The sequence below is a fragment of the Mustela lutreola genome, chromosome 4 (assembly GCF_030435805.1).
Source record: "Mustela lutreola isolate mMusLut2 chromosome 4, mMusLut2.pri, whole genome shotgun sequence".
NCBI classification, from domain to species: Eukaryota; Metazoa; Chordata; class Mammalia; order Carnivora; family Mustelidae; genus Mustela; species Mustela lutreola.
This window is the reverse complement of record NC_081293.1, coordinates 95,339,039-95,356,939: the sequence shown is the minus strand read 5'-3', so window position 1 is coordinate 95,356,939 and position 17,901 is coordinate 95,339,039. Positions and strand designations below refer to the sequence as shown.

Sequence of the window (17,901 nt, the reverse complement as noted above, 5' to 3'; positions counted from 1 at the left end):
GAGATCACAACTAACACCAAAGAAATACAAACTATTATAAGAACATACTATGAGCAACTCTACGGCAATAAATTTGACAATCTGGAAGAAATGGATGCATTCCTAGAAACATATAAACTACCACAACTGAACCAGGAAGAAATAGAAAGCCTGAACAGACCCATAACCAGTAAGGAGATTGAAACAGTCATTAAAAATCTCCAAACAAACAAAAGCCCAGGGCCAGACGGCTTCCCGGGGGAATTCTACCAAACATTTAAAGAAGAACTAATTCCTATTCTCCTGAAACTGTTCCAAAAAATAGAAATGGAAGGAAAACTTCCAAACTCATTTTATGAGGCCAGCATCACCTTGATCCCAAAACCAGACAAGGATCCCACCAAAAAAGAGAGCTATAGACCGATATCCTTGATGAACACAGATGCGAAAATACTCAACAAAATACTAGCCAATAGGATTCAACAGTACATTAAAAAGATTATTCACCACGACCAAGTGGGATTTATTCCAGGGCTGCAAGGTTGGTTCAACATCCGCAAATCAGTCAATGTGATACAACACATCAATAAAAGAAAGAACAAGAACCATATGATACTCTCAATAGATGCTGAAAAAGCATTTGACAAAGTACAACATCCCTTCCTGATCAAAACTCTTCAAAGTGTAGGGATAGAGGGCACATACCTCAATATCATCAAAGCCATCTATGAAAAACCCACCGCAAATATCATTCTCAATGGAGAAAAACTGAAAGCTTTTCCGCTAAGGTCAGGAACACGGCAGGGATGTCCATTATCACCACTGCTATTCAACATCGTACTAGACGTCCTAGCCTCAGCAATCAGACAACAAAAGGAAATTAAAGGCATCCAAATCGGCAAAGAAGAAGTCAAATTATCACTCTTCGCAGATGATATGATACTATATGTGGAAAACCCAAAAGACTCCACTCCAAAACTGCTAGAACTTATACAGGAATTCAGTAAAGTGTCAGGATATAAAATCAATGCACAGAAATCAGTTGCATTTCTCTACACCAACAGCAAGACAGAAGAAAGAGATATTAAGGAGTCAATCCCATTTACAATTGCATCCAAAACCATAAGATACCTAGGAATAAACCTAACCAAAGAGACACAGAATCTATACTCAGAAAACTATAAAGTACTCATGAAAGAAATTGAGGAAGACACAAAGAAATGGAAAAATGTGCCATGCTCCTGGATTGGAAGAATAAATATTGTGAAAATGTCTATGCTACCTAAAGCAATCTACACATTTAATGCAATTCCTATCAAAGTACCATCCATCTTTTTCAAAGGAATGGAACAAATAATGCTAAAATTTATATGGAACCAGAAAAGACCTCGAATAGCCAAAGGGATATTGAAAAAGAAAGCCAACGTTGGTGGCATCACAATTCCGGACTTCAAGCTCTATTACAAAGCTGTCATCATCAAGACAACATGGTACTGGCACAAAAACAGACACATAGATCAATGGAACAGAATAGAGAGCCCAGAAATAGACCCTCAAATCTATGGTCAACTAATCTTCGACAAAGCAGGAAAGAATGTCCAATGGAAAAAAGACAGCCTTTTCAATAAATGGTGCTGGGAAAATTGGACAGCCACATGCAGAAAAATGAAATTGGACCATTTCCTTACACCACACACAAAAATAGACTCAAAATGGATGAAGGACCTCAATGTACGAAAGGAATCCATCAAAATCCTTGAGGAGAACACGGGCAGCAACCTCTTCGACCTCAGCCGCAGCAATATCTTCCTAGGAACAACGCAAAAGGCAAGGGAAGCAAGGGAAAAAATGAACTACTGGGATTTCATCAAGATCAAAAGCTTTTGCACAGCAAAGGAAACAGTTAACAAAATCAAAAGACAACTGACAGAATGGGAGAAGATATTTGCAAACGACATATCAGATAAAGGACTAGTGTCCAGAATCTATAAAGAACTTAGCAAACTCAACACCCAAAGAACAAATAATCCAATCAAGAAATGGGCAGAAGACATGAACAGACATTTCTGCAAAGAAGACATCCAGATGGCGAACAGACACATGAAAAAGTGCTCCATATCACTCGGCATCAGGGAAATACAAATCAAAACCACAATGAGATATCACCTCACACCAGTCAGAATGGCTAAAATCAACAAGTCAGGAAATGACAGATGCTGGCGAGGATGCGGAGAAAGGGGAACCCTCCTACACTGTTGGTGGGAATGCAAGCTGGTGCAGCCACTCTGGAAAACAGCATGGAGGTTCCTCAAAATGTTGAAAATAGAACTGCCCTATGACCCAGCAATTGCACTATTGGGTATTTACCCTAAAGATACAAATGTAGTGATCCAAAGGGACACATGCACCCGAATGTTTATAGCAGCAATGTCCACAATAGCCAAACTATGGAAAGAACCTAGATGTCCATCAACAGATGAATGGATCAAGAAGATGTGGTATATATACACAATGGAATACTATGCAGCCATCAAAAGAAATGAAATCTTGCCATTTGCGACAACATGGATGGAACTAGAGCGTATCATGCTTAGCGAAATAAGTCAAGCAGAGAAAGACAACTATCATATGATCTCCCTGATATGAGGAAGTGGTGATGCAACATGGAGGCTTAAGTGGGTAGAAGAAGAATAAATGAAACAAGATGGGATTGGGAGGGAGACAAACCATAAGTGACTCTTAATCTCACAAAACAAACTGAGGGTTGCCGAGGGGAGGGGGTTTGGGAGAAGGGGGTGGGATTATGGACATTGGGGAGGGTATGTGCTTTGGTGAGTGCTGTGAAGTGTGTAAACCTGGTGATTCACAGACCTGTACCCCTGGGGATAAAAATATATGTTTATAAAAAATTAAAAAAAAAAAAAGTTCAGACTATCATATACCCCCTCCACTTCCTGTTTCTTAGAGGTAAGTACTTTTACTCCTTTTCACTATTGTTTGATTTCAGCCACATGTGTGTGCATGACTTGCTTATAATGCTACTTCTTGGTCTCTAAAGCATTATCTATTGACTCCTCTCTCCAGAAGGTGCAGACTTAATGTTCCTTCAGACGCCCCTCTCTCAGTTTGCCCTCCCTCCCCTTCCTGCCCTTCCTCTGCTATAGTTCCACCATAGCCATCCAGTCAATCTGTGGTGATAATATAATAATATCAATACTATTGGCGCCCCCACCATGAAGTTTACCTTTAGTTTTATGCCAACTTTCTGTTCTCCTTTGAGGAAATAATCACAGGGTCTTTTTTGTTTGCTTGTTGGTTCATTTGCTCTTAGTGTCTTAGGGACTTATCACTAATTTAGTCCCATACTCTGTAATAAGTGTCTCCTCGTTTGTTTGGAAAACATTAAACATTTGGTCAGCTTCATCTTCCTGAAGAATTTCCTTGTTTCAATTTCTGGAGTGTTCTGTCTGAACTGGGTTCTCTCTGGTGATGCCTGCTGCCATAGCTATTCCCACAGGCTCTCCTATTAAGTCTATCCCAGGCATTGCCTTCACCATTCCCTTGTGTCAATCCATTCTTTTTCAGACAAAAATCGTATTCATTTGGTTTAATTCCACGTACTAAAACCCATCTTCATCCATAAATTAAAGCACATCCTTTTGTAGCTCCCTAAGAAAAATGCACAAGAGGAATATATTTGTGACCTTGTACATAGGAAAATGTCTTTATCTAAATACATAATACAAAATTAGAGTATAATTTTTCCCTTAGAATTTTGAAGATGTTGCTCCATCCATTTCTACTTCCTAATGTTGTCACTGAGAAACTATTGTTTTGATTCTTTTTAAAAATTAATCTTAGGTTTAATAAAATTAAGATCATCATGAAAACTCCATGCTAATTTTAAGAATAATTTTCCAACAGAAATATTCCACAAACAATACCTTTACATCATGTTTGAATTTTATAGTAGGATCATAGAGTCTTTTTTTTGAATTAGTATTTGAGGATTTTGTCAGTTTTACCAAAGGCCTTTTTAAGTCTTGAATATAATTATTTAAATAGTATTCTTGGGGTGACTGGGTGGCCTAGTCGGTTCCAGCTCAGGTCATGATCTCTGGGTCATGAGATCCAGCCCCTCATCAGGCTGCATGCTCGGTGCTGAGTCTATTTAGAGTTTCTCCTTCTCCATCTGTCACTCCCTCCCCAACCTCTGCACTTACACTTTCTTTCTCTCTCAAGTAAATAAATAAACCTTAAATAAATATAAATAAAATAAATAGTATTCTCATTCTGAGTATCTGCTGTGTCATTATCCTTGTTGGTTCTTTTTTCATTTGTTAGCTGGTCTTTAATTGGGCATAACCATTAATTGTCAGTGGTTTTGTGTAATACTGTACTGGCACTTCAACATCACTTTGGTCTTCTACTAGAAGTTCTGTATCTTATATCAAAATTTTAATTTCAATTTTCAGGCAATTTGTATTTGTGTAGAGATTAAAGTATTAAAAATTATTGGGAAATTATAGATATTAGTCTTTTTTTTTAGGTTTTTATTTTAGTTCCAATATAGTAAACATACAGTCATATGTTAGTTTCAGGTGAATGGAAAAGGAAGAGATGGTATATATACAATGGAATATTACTCAGCCATAAAAAGCAATGAAATCTTGCCATTTGCTACAGTGTGGATGGAGCTCCAGAGTATAATGTTGAGTGAAATAAGTCAGTCAGAGAAAGACAAATAACATAAGATTTCACTCATATGTGGAATTTAAGAAATAAAACAAATGAGCAAAAGAATGACAAAAGAGAAAGAGAGATAAAAAGAGAAAGATAAAAAAGAAAGAGAGAAAGAGAGATAAAAAAAAAAAAAAACCAAAACTCTTAATTGTAGAGAACAAACTGATGGTTACCAGAGAGGAGATGGGGTGGGGGATGGGGCAAACAGGTGATGGGGATTAAGGAGCACGCGCCTGTCAATGAGCGCAGGGTGATACATGGAAGTGCTGAATCACTATATTGTTTTGATTCTCAATATTTTAAAGAAAACTCCTCTTTCTTTATCTCTCTTTCTGTCTCTGCCCTCAGCAATACTACTTTCTCTTTGTCTCTGGAAGTTTGTAGAATCTCTTTTTTACCTTGTGTTTCTGAAATTTTACAGTGATTTACTGTTGTCTGAGTCTATTCCATGTATTGCACTGAGGCTCTTTTAATCAAAATCTATGTCGTCTAGAGGGGGAATATTTTTTAATCTCACTGGGGGTTTCTCTTCTGTTTTCTAAGTCTTCTAGTTGTTTACTTTGCTTTTTCCTTTTCTTGGTCATCTTTCTCTGCTTTCCAGCTCTTTCAACAGATACTTTTTTTTTTTTTTTAATTTCCAAGAGCTCTTTTTGTTGACTATTTGTTTTTTAATTGCATCCTCTTATTATGTCATGAATATAACACTTCCATTATATCTCTGGAAGTATTAATAATCATGACCATTTTTGAAGGTCTTTTTCTATCTAGAAAGTCTTTGTTTCTTCCACTTCTTATTCTTCTCCTTTTTTTTTTTTTTAAACTATTCAGCTTTTCCCTTTATTATTTGAGACTCTTCCTAAATGTCTGGTGATCTTGGTCTACTCATATTTAAGAATGGGACAAGAAAAAAGCTGACAAGAAAATTTTACAGGTAGATAGAACTCATTGACTATAGATATTGTTCTGGAATTTTTTGGTTCATTTTTCCTGTTGAGAAGCCCTTGATATGAAATTCTGTTGGCATTTTTCTTGGGCTGGTTAAATTTCTAGCTCTTCTGGTCTTCTGTCTGGTGGGTATAATGGGAGGTGGATAGTAAAGAAGTTAGGGGTTAGAGGGGAGGTGACCAGGGCTCTCAGTTTGTTATGTAAATTCTCCCTTAAGTCTGCTATTTTCCTAATATGTCTCTGCATTCCCCAGTCCAGAGGCCCTTTGTTTCAGCCTCTGTGGAAATAATGTCAAGTCTTGTGCTGCAATGAAGAGATATTGCTTGGTTTTCGGATACATGAAAAGATTTTAAGGTCCAGTTGCTTTTTTATAGACTTCCAGCCAATTCCCTGTCTTTAGCACCAGACAGGTTCCATTTCCCTTGGTCCCTGTGTTTCTAATTCTTGATCCTTTGGGAGATCTGAGTAATACACTGGGTTGTGTTTTTGGCATTTCCTACATCACCATAGGATACAGAATTTTGGGGGCATCCACTAAATTACTTCTTTTGTCTGCTTCTCAGTTTCAGAATGTTGTTGCTCTTATCTTTCTTCTCATTCTTTTTATGCTCATGGATTTATGCCTTTTTAAATTTACTTTATGAAATTCCCTTTATTGTTTACTTTGGATTCTGGAAGTAACAGAGGTAATTGCCTCAATACAACATCTTTAACCAACAGTCACTGTCTCATTTTTTCTGTCGGGGAGCCCTGATATCAAATTCTATGGGTACTTTTTTTTTTTTTTCTTGAACTGGTCAGAATAACCAGGAAACACTCTTCTGGTCTTCTTTCTGGTGAATATAAGTCTGGCTACCAGCACAATGAGAGATGAGTATTGTCCTTGAGGTCCCTGTTCCCTTAGATTTATTCCAGCTTGATTTTTTTTTTTTTAGGTCAATGAATACATGGTGTAAAATTTTTTCAGTTATGACTCATTATTAACCCATAGAAGTGACACCTAGGTGATAGAGTAAGATTGAATTTCTAATATTTTAAAAGTGTGAATTTGTAGCTTAGAGCTACAAAATTCTAATTTAGTGTAGATGTCTAGAAGAGAAGCTACAGAACAAAAACGACCCTGAGGTCACTACCCCTTTTCTCAAATGACTCTTACTGTACTATTGTGTGGTATCACGCTAGCTCAGTTATGTTTAAAACATTTGCTGTTAAAATTACTTTGGTATTATCTGCATTTCTGATTGAAAATAAAAGACTTTTTAAAACTTTATATTGTACTTATTGATACAATTGATAGAAGCTAATTGAAATGGTATCTTTCTCTTTTTTTTTTTAGCAAATTAAGCTGGAATCTTCATAATTTTTCATTTTCTATTTTCTTCCCAATTTTTAGCCCCAGGACACTTCATTATTCACAATGCAGACAGACCAGAGCATGATCTGTAACTTGGTAAGTTGACATTGGTGTGTATTTTGAGGGCATTGTCAGTTACTACTGAACATTATTGATCATTCTAGATTATCTAGAGCTTGAATATCCAGAATGTGGTTTCTGCAGCCCTTTCTTTCTAGGAAGGAGGAAGGAAAGCTTCTGAGAAATCTCACTGTGACTTTGATTTTGGTTGCTTCTATTTATAAAGGCACAGTTATCCCAGCAGAAAGCAGAAGTCTCCTAGTTCTGGGCTTCATTGGAGCCCGGTAAATCCATGGATGTTTCCGCCTGAGTGTAACTTATTCCACAGGATTGGAAATGAAATTGCCTCAAGAATTCATGCTTCGGGGGGCACCTGGGTGGCTCAGTGGGTTAAGCCGCTGCCTTCGGCTCAGGTCATGATCTCAGGGTCCTGGGATCAAGCTCCGCATCAGGCTCTCTGCTCAGCAGGGAGCCTGCTTCCTCCTCTCTCTCTGCTGCCTCTCTGCCTGCTTATGATCTCTGTCTGTCAAATAAATAAATAAAATCTTTAAAAAAAAAAAAAAGAATTCATGCTTCGGGATAGATCCTTGCTTCCTGAGCCTGAAGCTACCTCATTTCTCATCTCCTCCCTCCACTGTGTTAGTTGTAGAAAGAAGTCACATGTACTAGAGATGTGATTCCCCTGTTGCTGCCAAAGGACACGAGGACAAAGCTTAGCTAGGGCGTGAGTAGGAGCGGACAGAATTACACTTGGTATCAGAGGAGATTCCAACAAGATTGTTGTTGCACTTGTCATGGGAAACCTTTTCTCCAGCAGCTTGCTGAGAAAGTTGAAGGAAGAGGCCTTGAGTGATGTCACTTGTGAGCTTTATGGCCGTAGGCTACACAGGACAGGGTGTTCATGAGCGTTATTTGTAGCTCACTCGCTTTCCTGTGGGAATGCGATATAATTATCCCAGCTCCTGGCTTTCACATTAGAAGCTTAGAATCAGATTTAAGTAGAATAAATTTTTCTTTTTTAGACGATTTCACTTCTAAGTAAGGAATTCAGTTCTGGGAACTTTGTCTTAAAGCTTACTTCGATAATTTCTCAAAGGCCAGTACATCTGTAATACCTTGTCTATCGATACTTTTTGCCTTTTGGGTAACCAGGTGAGAGGTGGAGTCTATGTGACCTGCAAGTAAAGATTTAAATGTTTAGAGTACAAATTATGTTGGTGTTGATAATGTAGCCGGAGAGACTTACGTGTCATGTTAATTGCTGAATTTCAGCTTGGGTGAATTTCAGCAAGGGGTTATACCAACACTGGAGGATGAGATTTTTAGTTATCAGTTGTGAAGCGGTCAAGAGAAAATTGGAGAAATATTGGTATTAAAAAACAGGCAGTGGATCATATTTAAACTCCCACCTATTACTCTCATGCAAAAATCCAGGCATAGAATCCAGTGGTTTTTGAGTTTCTTAAAACATCTTCCTATTCCCCTCAGCTTGCTGTGGGAGCTTCCATTGCCTGCTCTTCCCTTCTGTAGATATGTGTTCTTTATTTTGTACCTTCTTTCCTTTGGGGAACTTAGCTTTGTCATGCCCAGCATTGCAGATGCTGCTAACATTGGCTAAGCCATGTGAGGAACTAGGAAATCATAGTGAAACCATGTCTCACCGAGTTGCAATGGCCTGCTTCCCATCTTATGACAGAGGATACTGAAAAATGTGCAGGGAGGCTATGCTCCTCATTTTGTTCTAAAGGAAGAATTCCGTTTCTGTGTCTCAGAGTTAAGCCATTGTGACATCCCACTGCCACCAGTAAATTTAGAGTATATTTCTCCTTTGAATGTGTGACAGTCGCCACCCCAGCAAACAATAGAAAGTGATCACAAGCGCTCCTGAACAGGGATGGCCAGCTGTCAACCCATCTGCAAGGTCGTTCAGGGAGGAAACTTGTAGAAAAAAATATGGTACATGTAGGGTATAATTCTGATAGGACTACTTTAGATTTTTCCCTGAAATGTAGTTCACAATTTACCTTTGCTTTTCTTTTATCTTGAGAAAATATTTACAATTTTACACTTCCTTAGAAGGAATCAAAGAGTGACTTCCATTTCTAAGTTGGAGTAGTTGATTTTACGTACAATCATGTTATCATGTTTATTCTTACTCATCACTGAGTTATATTTGCCCCCCTAAAATTAAAGTTGTAAAACTGCATAGGCATATGGTACTATCTCATGTGATGCGATAGTATAGGGGAAATGTGACTTGTGATGACATACCGATCCTACGTTTTCTTCAAACTGTGCTTCTGTTACATTTGATTTCATCAAGCAAATGCAATTCAGCTCCTATGCAAAATCACTTACTTATTCTTGCCTTATATGAAACTTCAAAATTTCTCTGGACTTCCAAGAAACCCAGGCTTTGATACAATTTTTTTTTTCATTTTACGTTATCTTTGTATTTTCTTATGTACAACGATATATTTATTTGATTCCTATTTTGAAACTTCCCTTGGCTCCTTATCTGGCTTTAAACATTCTCCTTAGATACTCAGCCCACAGGGGGACAACCCTCTGTATGTGGATTTCTTGGTGCTTTATCAGATTGCCCTTCCTATCCTTGTTGTGTAGGTCATTTGATACCATCCTCTCATAGCAAATCACCTTGACTTCCAAATTGTAAGGTCATATCCTAAGAGCTTATGGTATCTCTTTGCTGCTCTGTAACCATGTTCCATTACGAAGATAATTCTTTCTGAGCAATAAAAGTGAAATCTTTTCCCATAAAAACTCCTTAAAGTACATTAGAGTGAATTTTATCTCATTCTTTCTTAAAAATTGTGTCAGGTTACCCTGTAAATGTTATAAAAGCCCATAAAAGTATCAAATCTCTACACACTTATTTACCAAAGTGTCCTTTCTTTTTTTTATTATGCTCTTTAAAGGGAAGGGTGGTGTGGAATCAAGGCCCGAGTCACAGTGGAGGGTTTGGTGGGGGGCACAAGAGAAACATTTTGTGTATTTATCCAACACTAAGCTAGTCATTACTCACTTACTGTAATCTCAGTCGAACCACCCCACTGCTTCTGTATGGAACTTGCCATGCTCACCAAGCTCTGTGGGCAGGTATGAGAGGGAAAGAGCTAGAGGAGGACCTTCATTGCTTCGGGTGAGTAAGAATCTGACAGAAGTGAACCAGTTTCTCCAATCCCAGTATTAAAGAATTCTTCCTTCTCTAGAAAAACACTTTTCAACTTTCTTACAGTTTGAATGTCCTGATGGGAAAGAACCTTAGTGTGCCTTCTAGTGGCCATCCATTTGGTAAAGTAGTGCTGCTAAATAAACACGCTCACGTTAGTCAAAATTGAAAAAGAGGAAGCATTGTCAGTAACTGTGGTGACTGCATTCGCTGTGGTGGTTTTTTTATTTTTTTATTTTTTTATTTTTTATTTTTTATAAACATATATTTTTATCCCCAGGGGTACAGGTCTGTGAATCACCAGGTTTACACACTTCACAGCACTCACCAAATCACATACCCTCCCCAATGTCCATAATCCCACCCCCTTCTCCCAAACCCCCTCCCCCCGGCAACCCTCAGTTTGTTTTGTGAGATTAAGAGTCACTTATGGTTTGTCTCCCTCCCAATCCCATCTTGTTTCATTTATTCTTCTTCTACCCACTTAAGCCTCCATATTGCATCACCACTTCCTCATATCAGGGAGATCATATGATAGTTGTCTTTCTCTGCTTGACTTATTTCGCTAAGCATGATACGCTCTAGTTCCATCCATGTTGTCGCAAATGGCAAGATTTCATTTCTTTTGATGGCTGCATAGTATTCCATTGTGTATATATACCACATCTTCTTGATCCATTCATCTGTTGATGGACATCTAGGTTCTTTCCATAGTTTGGCTATTGTGGACATTGCTGCTATAAACATTCGGGTGCATGTGTCCCTTTGGATCACTACATTTGTATCTTTAGGGTAAATACCCAATAGTGCAATTGCTGGGTCATAGGGCAGTTCTATTTTCAACATTTTGAGGAACCTCCATGCTGTTTTCCAGAGTGGCTGCACCAGCTTGCATTCCCACCAACAGTGTAGGAGGGTTCCCCTTTCTCCGCATCCTCGCCAGCATCTGTCATTTCCTGACTTGTTGATTTTAGCCATTCTGACTGGTGTGAGGTGATATCTCATTGTGGTTTTGATTTGTATTTCCCTGATGCCGAGTGATATGGAGCACTTTTTCATGTGTCTGTTCGCCATCTGGATGTCTTCTTTGCAGAAATGTCTGTTCATGTCCTCTGCCCATTTCTTGATTGGATTATTTGTTCTTTGGGTGTTGAGTTTGCTAAGTTCTTTATAGATTCTGGACACTAGTCCTTTATCTGATATGTCGTTTGCAAATATCTTCTCCCATTCTGTCAGTTGTCTTTTGATTTTGTTAACTGTTTCCTTTGCTGTGCAAAAGCTTTTGATCTTGATGAAATCCCAGTAGTTCATTTTTTCCCTTGCTTCCCTTGCCTTTTGCGTTGTTCCTAGGAAGATGTTGCTGCAGCAGAGGTCGAAGAGGTTGCTGCCCGTGTTCTCCTCAAGGATTTTGATGGATTCCTTTCGTACATTGAGGTCCTTCATCCATTTTGAGTCTATTTTTGTGTGTGGTGTAAGGAAATGGTCCAATTTCATTTTTCTGCATGTGGCTGTCCAATTTTCCCAGCACCATTTATTGAAAAGGCTGTCTTTTTTCCATTGGACATTCTTTCCTGCTTTGTCGAAGATTAGTTGACCATAGAGTTGAGGGTCTATTTCTGGGCTCTCTATTCTGTTCCATTGATCTATGTGTCTGTTTTTGTGCCAGTACCATGCTGTCTTGATGATGACAGCTTTGTAATAGAGCTTGAAGTCCGGAATTGTGATGCCACCAACGTTGGCTTTCTTTTTCAATATCCCTTTGGCTATTCGAGGTCTTTTCTGGTTCCATATAAATTTTAGAATTATTTGTTCCATTTCTTTGAAAAAGATGGATGGTACTTTGATAGGAATTGCATTAAATGTGTAGATTGCTTTAGGTAGCATAGACATTTTCACAATATTTATTCTTCCAATCCAGGAGCATGGCACATTTTTCCATTTCTTTGTGTCTTCCTCAATTTCTTTCATGAGTACTTTATAGTTTTCTGAGTATAGATTCTGTGTCTCTTTGGTTAGGTTTATTCCTAGGTATCTTATGGTTTTGGATGCAATTGTAAATGGGATTGACTCCTTAATATCTCTTTCTTCTGTCTTGCTGTTGGTGTAGAGAAATGCAACTGATTTCTGTGCATTGATTTTATATCCTGACACTTTACTGAATTCCTGTATAAGTTCTAGCAGTTTTGGCGTGGAGTCTTTTGGGTTTTCCACATATAGTATCATATCATCTGCGAAGAGTGATAATTTGACTTCTTCTTTGCCGATTTGGATGCCTTTAATTTCCTTTTGTTGTCTGATTGCTGAGGCTAGGACCTCTAGTACGATGTTGAATAGCAGTGGTGATAATGGACATCCCTGCCGTGTTCCTGACCTTAGCGGAAAAGCTTTCAGTTTTTCTCCATTGAGAATGATATTTGCGGTGGGTTTTTCATAGATGGCTTTGATGATATTGAGGTATGTGCCCTCTATCCCTACACTTTGAAGAGTTTTGATCAGGAAGGGATGTTGTACTTTGTCAAATGCTTTTTCAGCATCTATTGAGAGTATCATATGGTTCTTGTTCTTTCTTTTATTGATGTGTTGTATCACATTGACTGATTTGCGGATGTTGAACCAACCTTGCAGCCCTGGAATAAATCCCACTTGGTCGTGGTGAATAATCTTTTTAATGTACTGTTGAATCCTATTGGCTAGTATTTTGTTGAGTATTTTCGCATCTGTGTTCATCAAGGATATCGGTCTATAGCTCTCTTTTTTGGTGGGATCCTTGTCTGGTTTTGGGATCAAGGTGATGCTGGCCTCATAAAATGAGTTTGGAAGTTTTCCTTCCATTTCTATTTTTTGGAACAGTTTCAGGAGAATAGGAATTAGTTCTTCTTTAAATGTTTGGTAGAATTCCCCCGGGAAGCCGTCTGGCCCTGGGCTTTTGTTTGTTTGGAGATTTTTAATGACTGTTTCAATCTCCTTACTGGTTATGGGTCTGTTCAGGCTTTCTATTTCTTCCTGGTTCAGTTGTGGTAGTTTATATGTTTCTAGGAATGCATCCATTTCTTCCAGATTGTCAAATTTATTGCCGTAGAGTTGCTCATAGTATGTTCTTATAATAGTTTGTATTTCTTTGGTGTTAGTTGTGATCTCTCCTCTTTCATTCATGATTTTATTTATTTGGGTCCTTTCTCTTTTCTTTTTGATAAGTCGGGCCAGGGGTTTATCAATTTTATTAATTCTTTCAAAGAACCAGCTCCTAGTTTCGTTGATTTGTTCTATTGTTTTTTTGGTTTCTATTTCATTGATTGCTGTGGTGGTTTTAATGGCCCGTTGTGACTTAATAGTGCTAATTTTAAAACTAACAAAGTCCGCAGCTTAAGAGAGTCCAGAGGCTTGATTCAGCATATATTTGGAGGATGTCTATGAGTTAAGGTCACATGGAAAGACGTCAGTCTTGTCCACAGAGTTAGGAGTGTCTAATTGGTAATAGCAAGGATATCGCCCTTTAGTTCTTTACGTAATTAGTTTATTATAGGAAAAGAAATGGATAGCTAAGAATTTGTTGGGAGCAGGAGAGAAACAGAACAAGAAACTAAACAGGAAAGTTATCTGTGATTGTGGTGGCTACCAAGTAGCTGGGTCTGCCTCCCAGCCGGAGCAGTGACAACAATGGCTCCTCAATGACCTATTCATGCAGATAAATGTGTTTTGATCTGAATATTGGGATAAGCCCTCAATTTTGGGTGCAGCGCATGTCAACAGAGCTGGGAGATCCCAGAACCATGTGCCTCTGAGCTCTTCCTGCTTCCTTTCAACTGGCAAAGGTGGGGAGCTCCTTGGGTCGCCTCTCTCTGTCAGATAGCAGAGAGTAACACTCTAGGACCCCTTGTAGATGTCTTCGAGTTGCAAGTAAGTACAATGAGTAATCAAATGGTAAGTCTTTGTCAGACTTGAAGGGAAACAACAGCGGTTGGTGATGCTACAGGGAAGCTTAGTAAGAGTCCATTTGTAGACTTTTCAGTGAAGCGCTCATCATTATGCCAGGCGTGGGGCTTTTTTTCAGCACAGGTTTAATGAAGCTAGTTGCCTATAGGATGACGAAGAAAGTCTTAATTGCCCAGTATTTTGTGATGTTACCTGTTCACATGTTGAATCTTTCTTCTCTAACGTTCAAAACAATGAAAGGCTGAATCTGAACAGGCTCCACCCACAGAGCCGAAAGCAGAGGAGCCCCCTGTCGTTGCTGCACCTGCTGTTGGGCTGGACTCTGGACTGGACACCCAGGCTGAGGAGCCAGTGGAGGGGGCAGTGGTGAGCACCGCCCCCCTCCCACCCTCCACCTGCCTCCCCTGCCACAGCCCTGCACATCTCATGATCTCATTTCTCCCTCCTCATCCATGCTTCACTTGTGCTAAATCACCTCCTTGTCTGCCATGGCTCCCCAGGTTCAAATAGGCTTTGTGCCTTTGACAGTGAAACTTCATTCTCTTTTATGTTTTTAAGAGGAAGATATCCAGAGATCTGATCTTAAGAATTAGAGAGAAATGTCACATAGCCATGGCTTGGTTCTCAAAAAAGGATGCTTCCATTCTTTTCTGAGATGCTCCCTTCATGGTAGGTAGGTTGTAGAACTCACAAATAACCAGCCTTGTTATAGTTGTACGCTACCTCTGATGGCTAGAGATGCACCTCCAGCGAGGGACCAAGCTGCAGGTGATAAACAGAAAGATCATAACTTTGTGGGTTGTGTTTACATATTTATTTCTCATAATATTAGTTGGTAGGTTGGTTAAGCTCTGACAAGGGATTGAAATCCCATACTAAAATCATTGAATCTATAAAGATTCCTGTGTTGTACAACCATTTCCTCAAAATCATGTCTGATGTTGGCTCTTACATTAAGAGGGACCTTGAGGATGTAGAGGGTGGGGGCCCTTTGTCTGCTTGGAAACCTGCTCTTATCCCATTCCATACAGCCATACACCTCAAGCTGCATCACAAACTAGGATAAGCTCTATGTGGAACATGCATGTTGAATTGGATAGTGTAACATTCATGAAAGTGTAGGATAATACTAAGGGAACTTTAATTCAAAATACTCATGGAGAGGGGCACCTGGGTGGCTCAGTCAGTTGGGTGTGTGACTCTTGATCTCAGCTTATGTCTTGATCTCAGCGTTGTGAGTTCAAGCCCCACACTGGGCTCCATGCTGTGCATGGAACCTACTTAAAAAACAAACAAACAAACAAACAAAAACAGCTCGTGGAGAATGAAAAATAGTTTGTTGATGAAATACAGTTAAAGTGTCTCCCAAGAATCTCAATCAGGTTACCATTTCCTATAGCCTTTATAGAAGCTGTACAAAGACAAGAAACAGTATCCCTCTCCCCCAAAATAACATTGACTAGATTAGGTAACAAGAGAAATTGAAGTTATAGTTCTTGCTATTATTTGTTGTTATTTTACCAGGAAGAGGGTCATCTGTCAAATCTAGAGTTTATTAATAGAGTAGAAAAATAAATATAGGGCAAGATAGTGATGGGAAATATAGATTAAGAATAACTCAAAAAAAAAAAAAAAAAGATCATGTTTTCCATTTAGAGATGCAGAGCTGGACCAAGTCCTGTAGGGAAAATAAGAAGTGTGTTCTGCTAGGTTAAGTCCCTCTTGGAAGTGCTGCTTGCATGGAGCGTAGATTGGGGAATGCTGAGGCTCTAGGCTCCAGCATCTCCTTTTTCTCCCAGACTCACTAGTGATCTCCTCTATGTAGAGGGGCCCTTTCATGTGGGGTCAGATTGTGATGTGTTCTCCCAACTTAGCTTTAAGAATATTTAAATAACAAAGGAAGGGAAAGGTAGATTTTATTTTACTGCTGTTAAAATTTAGGAAAGAGATGTGATTTTTCAAAAAATGCAGATGATACAAGGGAGTTAGAAAGATATTGATGAGTTCCAGATGTTGATTTAGAAATCACTTCATTTCCAAAAAGTTCTTACCAGTTTCTATTTTGTATAGTAGCACAGACTTCATCTTCACCAGAGTGGTTTTTTTGTTTTGCTTTGTTTTGTTTTGTTTGTTTGTTTGTTTTTTAAGATTTTGTTTATTTGCCACAGAGAGAGAAATCACAAGTAGGCAGAGAGGCAGGCAGAGAGAGGGTGGAGGGTGTGTGTGAAGCAGGCTCCCTGCTGAGCTGAGAGCCCGATGCAGGACTCAATCCCAGGACCCTGAGATCATGACCTGAGCCGAAGGCAGAGGCCACCCAGGCACTCCCTTCACCAGTATTTTTAAACCACATTGGTTCCATGGCCCAGACTACTCCGTGTAAGGCTTCATGCCAAAACACCCATGATTTTGAGCAAAGCTCTTTGATGTTGTGCAGTAGCTAGGAGGTGTGAAATAGACAAGCTCACATGTTACACATGGGCTGGAATGTTGGTCTCCCATGATTACCTCTCTGAGGGCCTTGGCCTCGTACCTTGCACACCTATCCTTATTTTAACAGACTTATATAAGTAGGTTTTGTTTTTTCAGACCCCAAATTTACTGGTTTTCCAGTGAACAATATAAATAGCTACTGGAGCACATGGGTGGCTCAGTGGGTTAAGCCTCTGCTTTCAGCTCATATCATGATCCCAGGATCCTGAAATCGAGTCCCACATTGGGCTCTCTGCTCCACGGAGAGCCTGCTTCCTCCTGTCTCTGCCTGCCTCTCTGCCTACTTGTAATCTCTGTCTGTCAAATAAATAAATAAAATCTTTAAATAGTTATTGATCATTATGTATCTACTATACCATACCTACTATAAAGATTTATAATCTTTTTAACCGAGAGTGAACTTAAACATATATTTTTTAAAATGTACAATTATTGGGCACCTGGATGGCTCAGAGGGTTAAGCCTCTGCCTTCAGCTCGGGTCATGATCTCAGGGTCCTAGGATTGAGCCCTGCATCGGGCTCTCCGCTCATTGGGGAGTCTGCTACCCCCCACCCTCTCTCTGCCTGCCTCTCTGCCTACTCGTGATCTCTGTCTGTCAAATAAATAAGTAAATAATTTTTTAAAAAATGTATGGTTACGGAGGCACCTGGATGGCTCAGTTAAGTGTCTGCCTTGGGTTCAGGTCATGAACCCTGCATCAGCTCCCTGCTCAGCATGGAGTCTGCATCTCCCTTTCGCTCTGCCTGCCACTCCCCTTGCTTATGCACGCTCTCGCTCTCTCTCTCTCTCTCTCTCTCTGCTAAATAAATAAATAAATAAAATCTTTAGAACAAAAACAAAACAAAGTGTATAGTACAGCCATCAAGCATCACTAAAACCAGCTTCCCTAGTGTTGGTTAAGGCGCCCCATATAGAATGTATTTTTTTTCTCCAGCATAGATTTATAGCTTCTTTCTTCTGGTCATAATAATCTAAGATAATATTAAGGTTATTTTTTCTAAAGAAAGGTCTCCTTTGCTAGATGAGTGATATTTTGTTGTAAAGACACAAAAAATCCACATTGTGTTCTGAGCATTAATTAATAGGTTGGCTGTGGCTGTCAACAGTTAGGATTGGGTTGATGTGACCTTTTGAAGTCATCCTTTTTGCTGCCAAAATATCACCACACAGTTATTATTTCGAGTCTTGAGAATCCATTTTAT

General features: G+C 39.1%; 1 protein-coding gene across 2 annotated transcripts in view; it reads left to right on the top strand.

Moving 5' to 3' along the window:
* AMPH (amphiphysin) overlaps positions 1 to 17,901 on the top strand; it is a 263,695-nt gene that overhangs the window by 218,737 nt on the left and 27,057 nt on the right. Inside the window, exons 16-17 of one of the 2 annotated variants that reach the window (XM_059170540.1) lie at positions 7,061 to 7,117; positions 14,448 to 14,573. In XM_059170540.1, coding sequence (XP_059026523.1) covers positions 7,061 to 7,117; positions 14,448 to 14,573 — 183 coding nt within the window. The remainder of the gene's footprint in view (positions 1 to 7,060; positions 7,118 to 14,447; positions 14,574 to 17,901) is intronic. The other variant, XM_059170541.1, reaches the window with a different exon arrangement.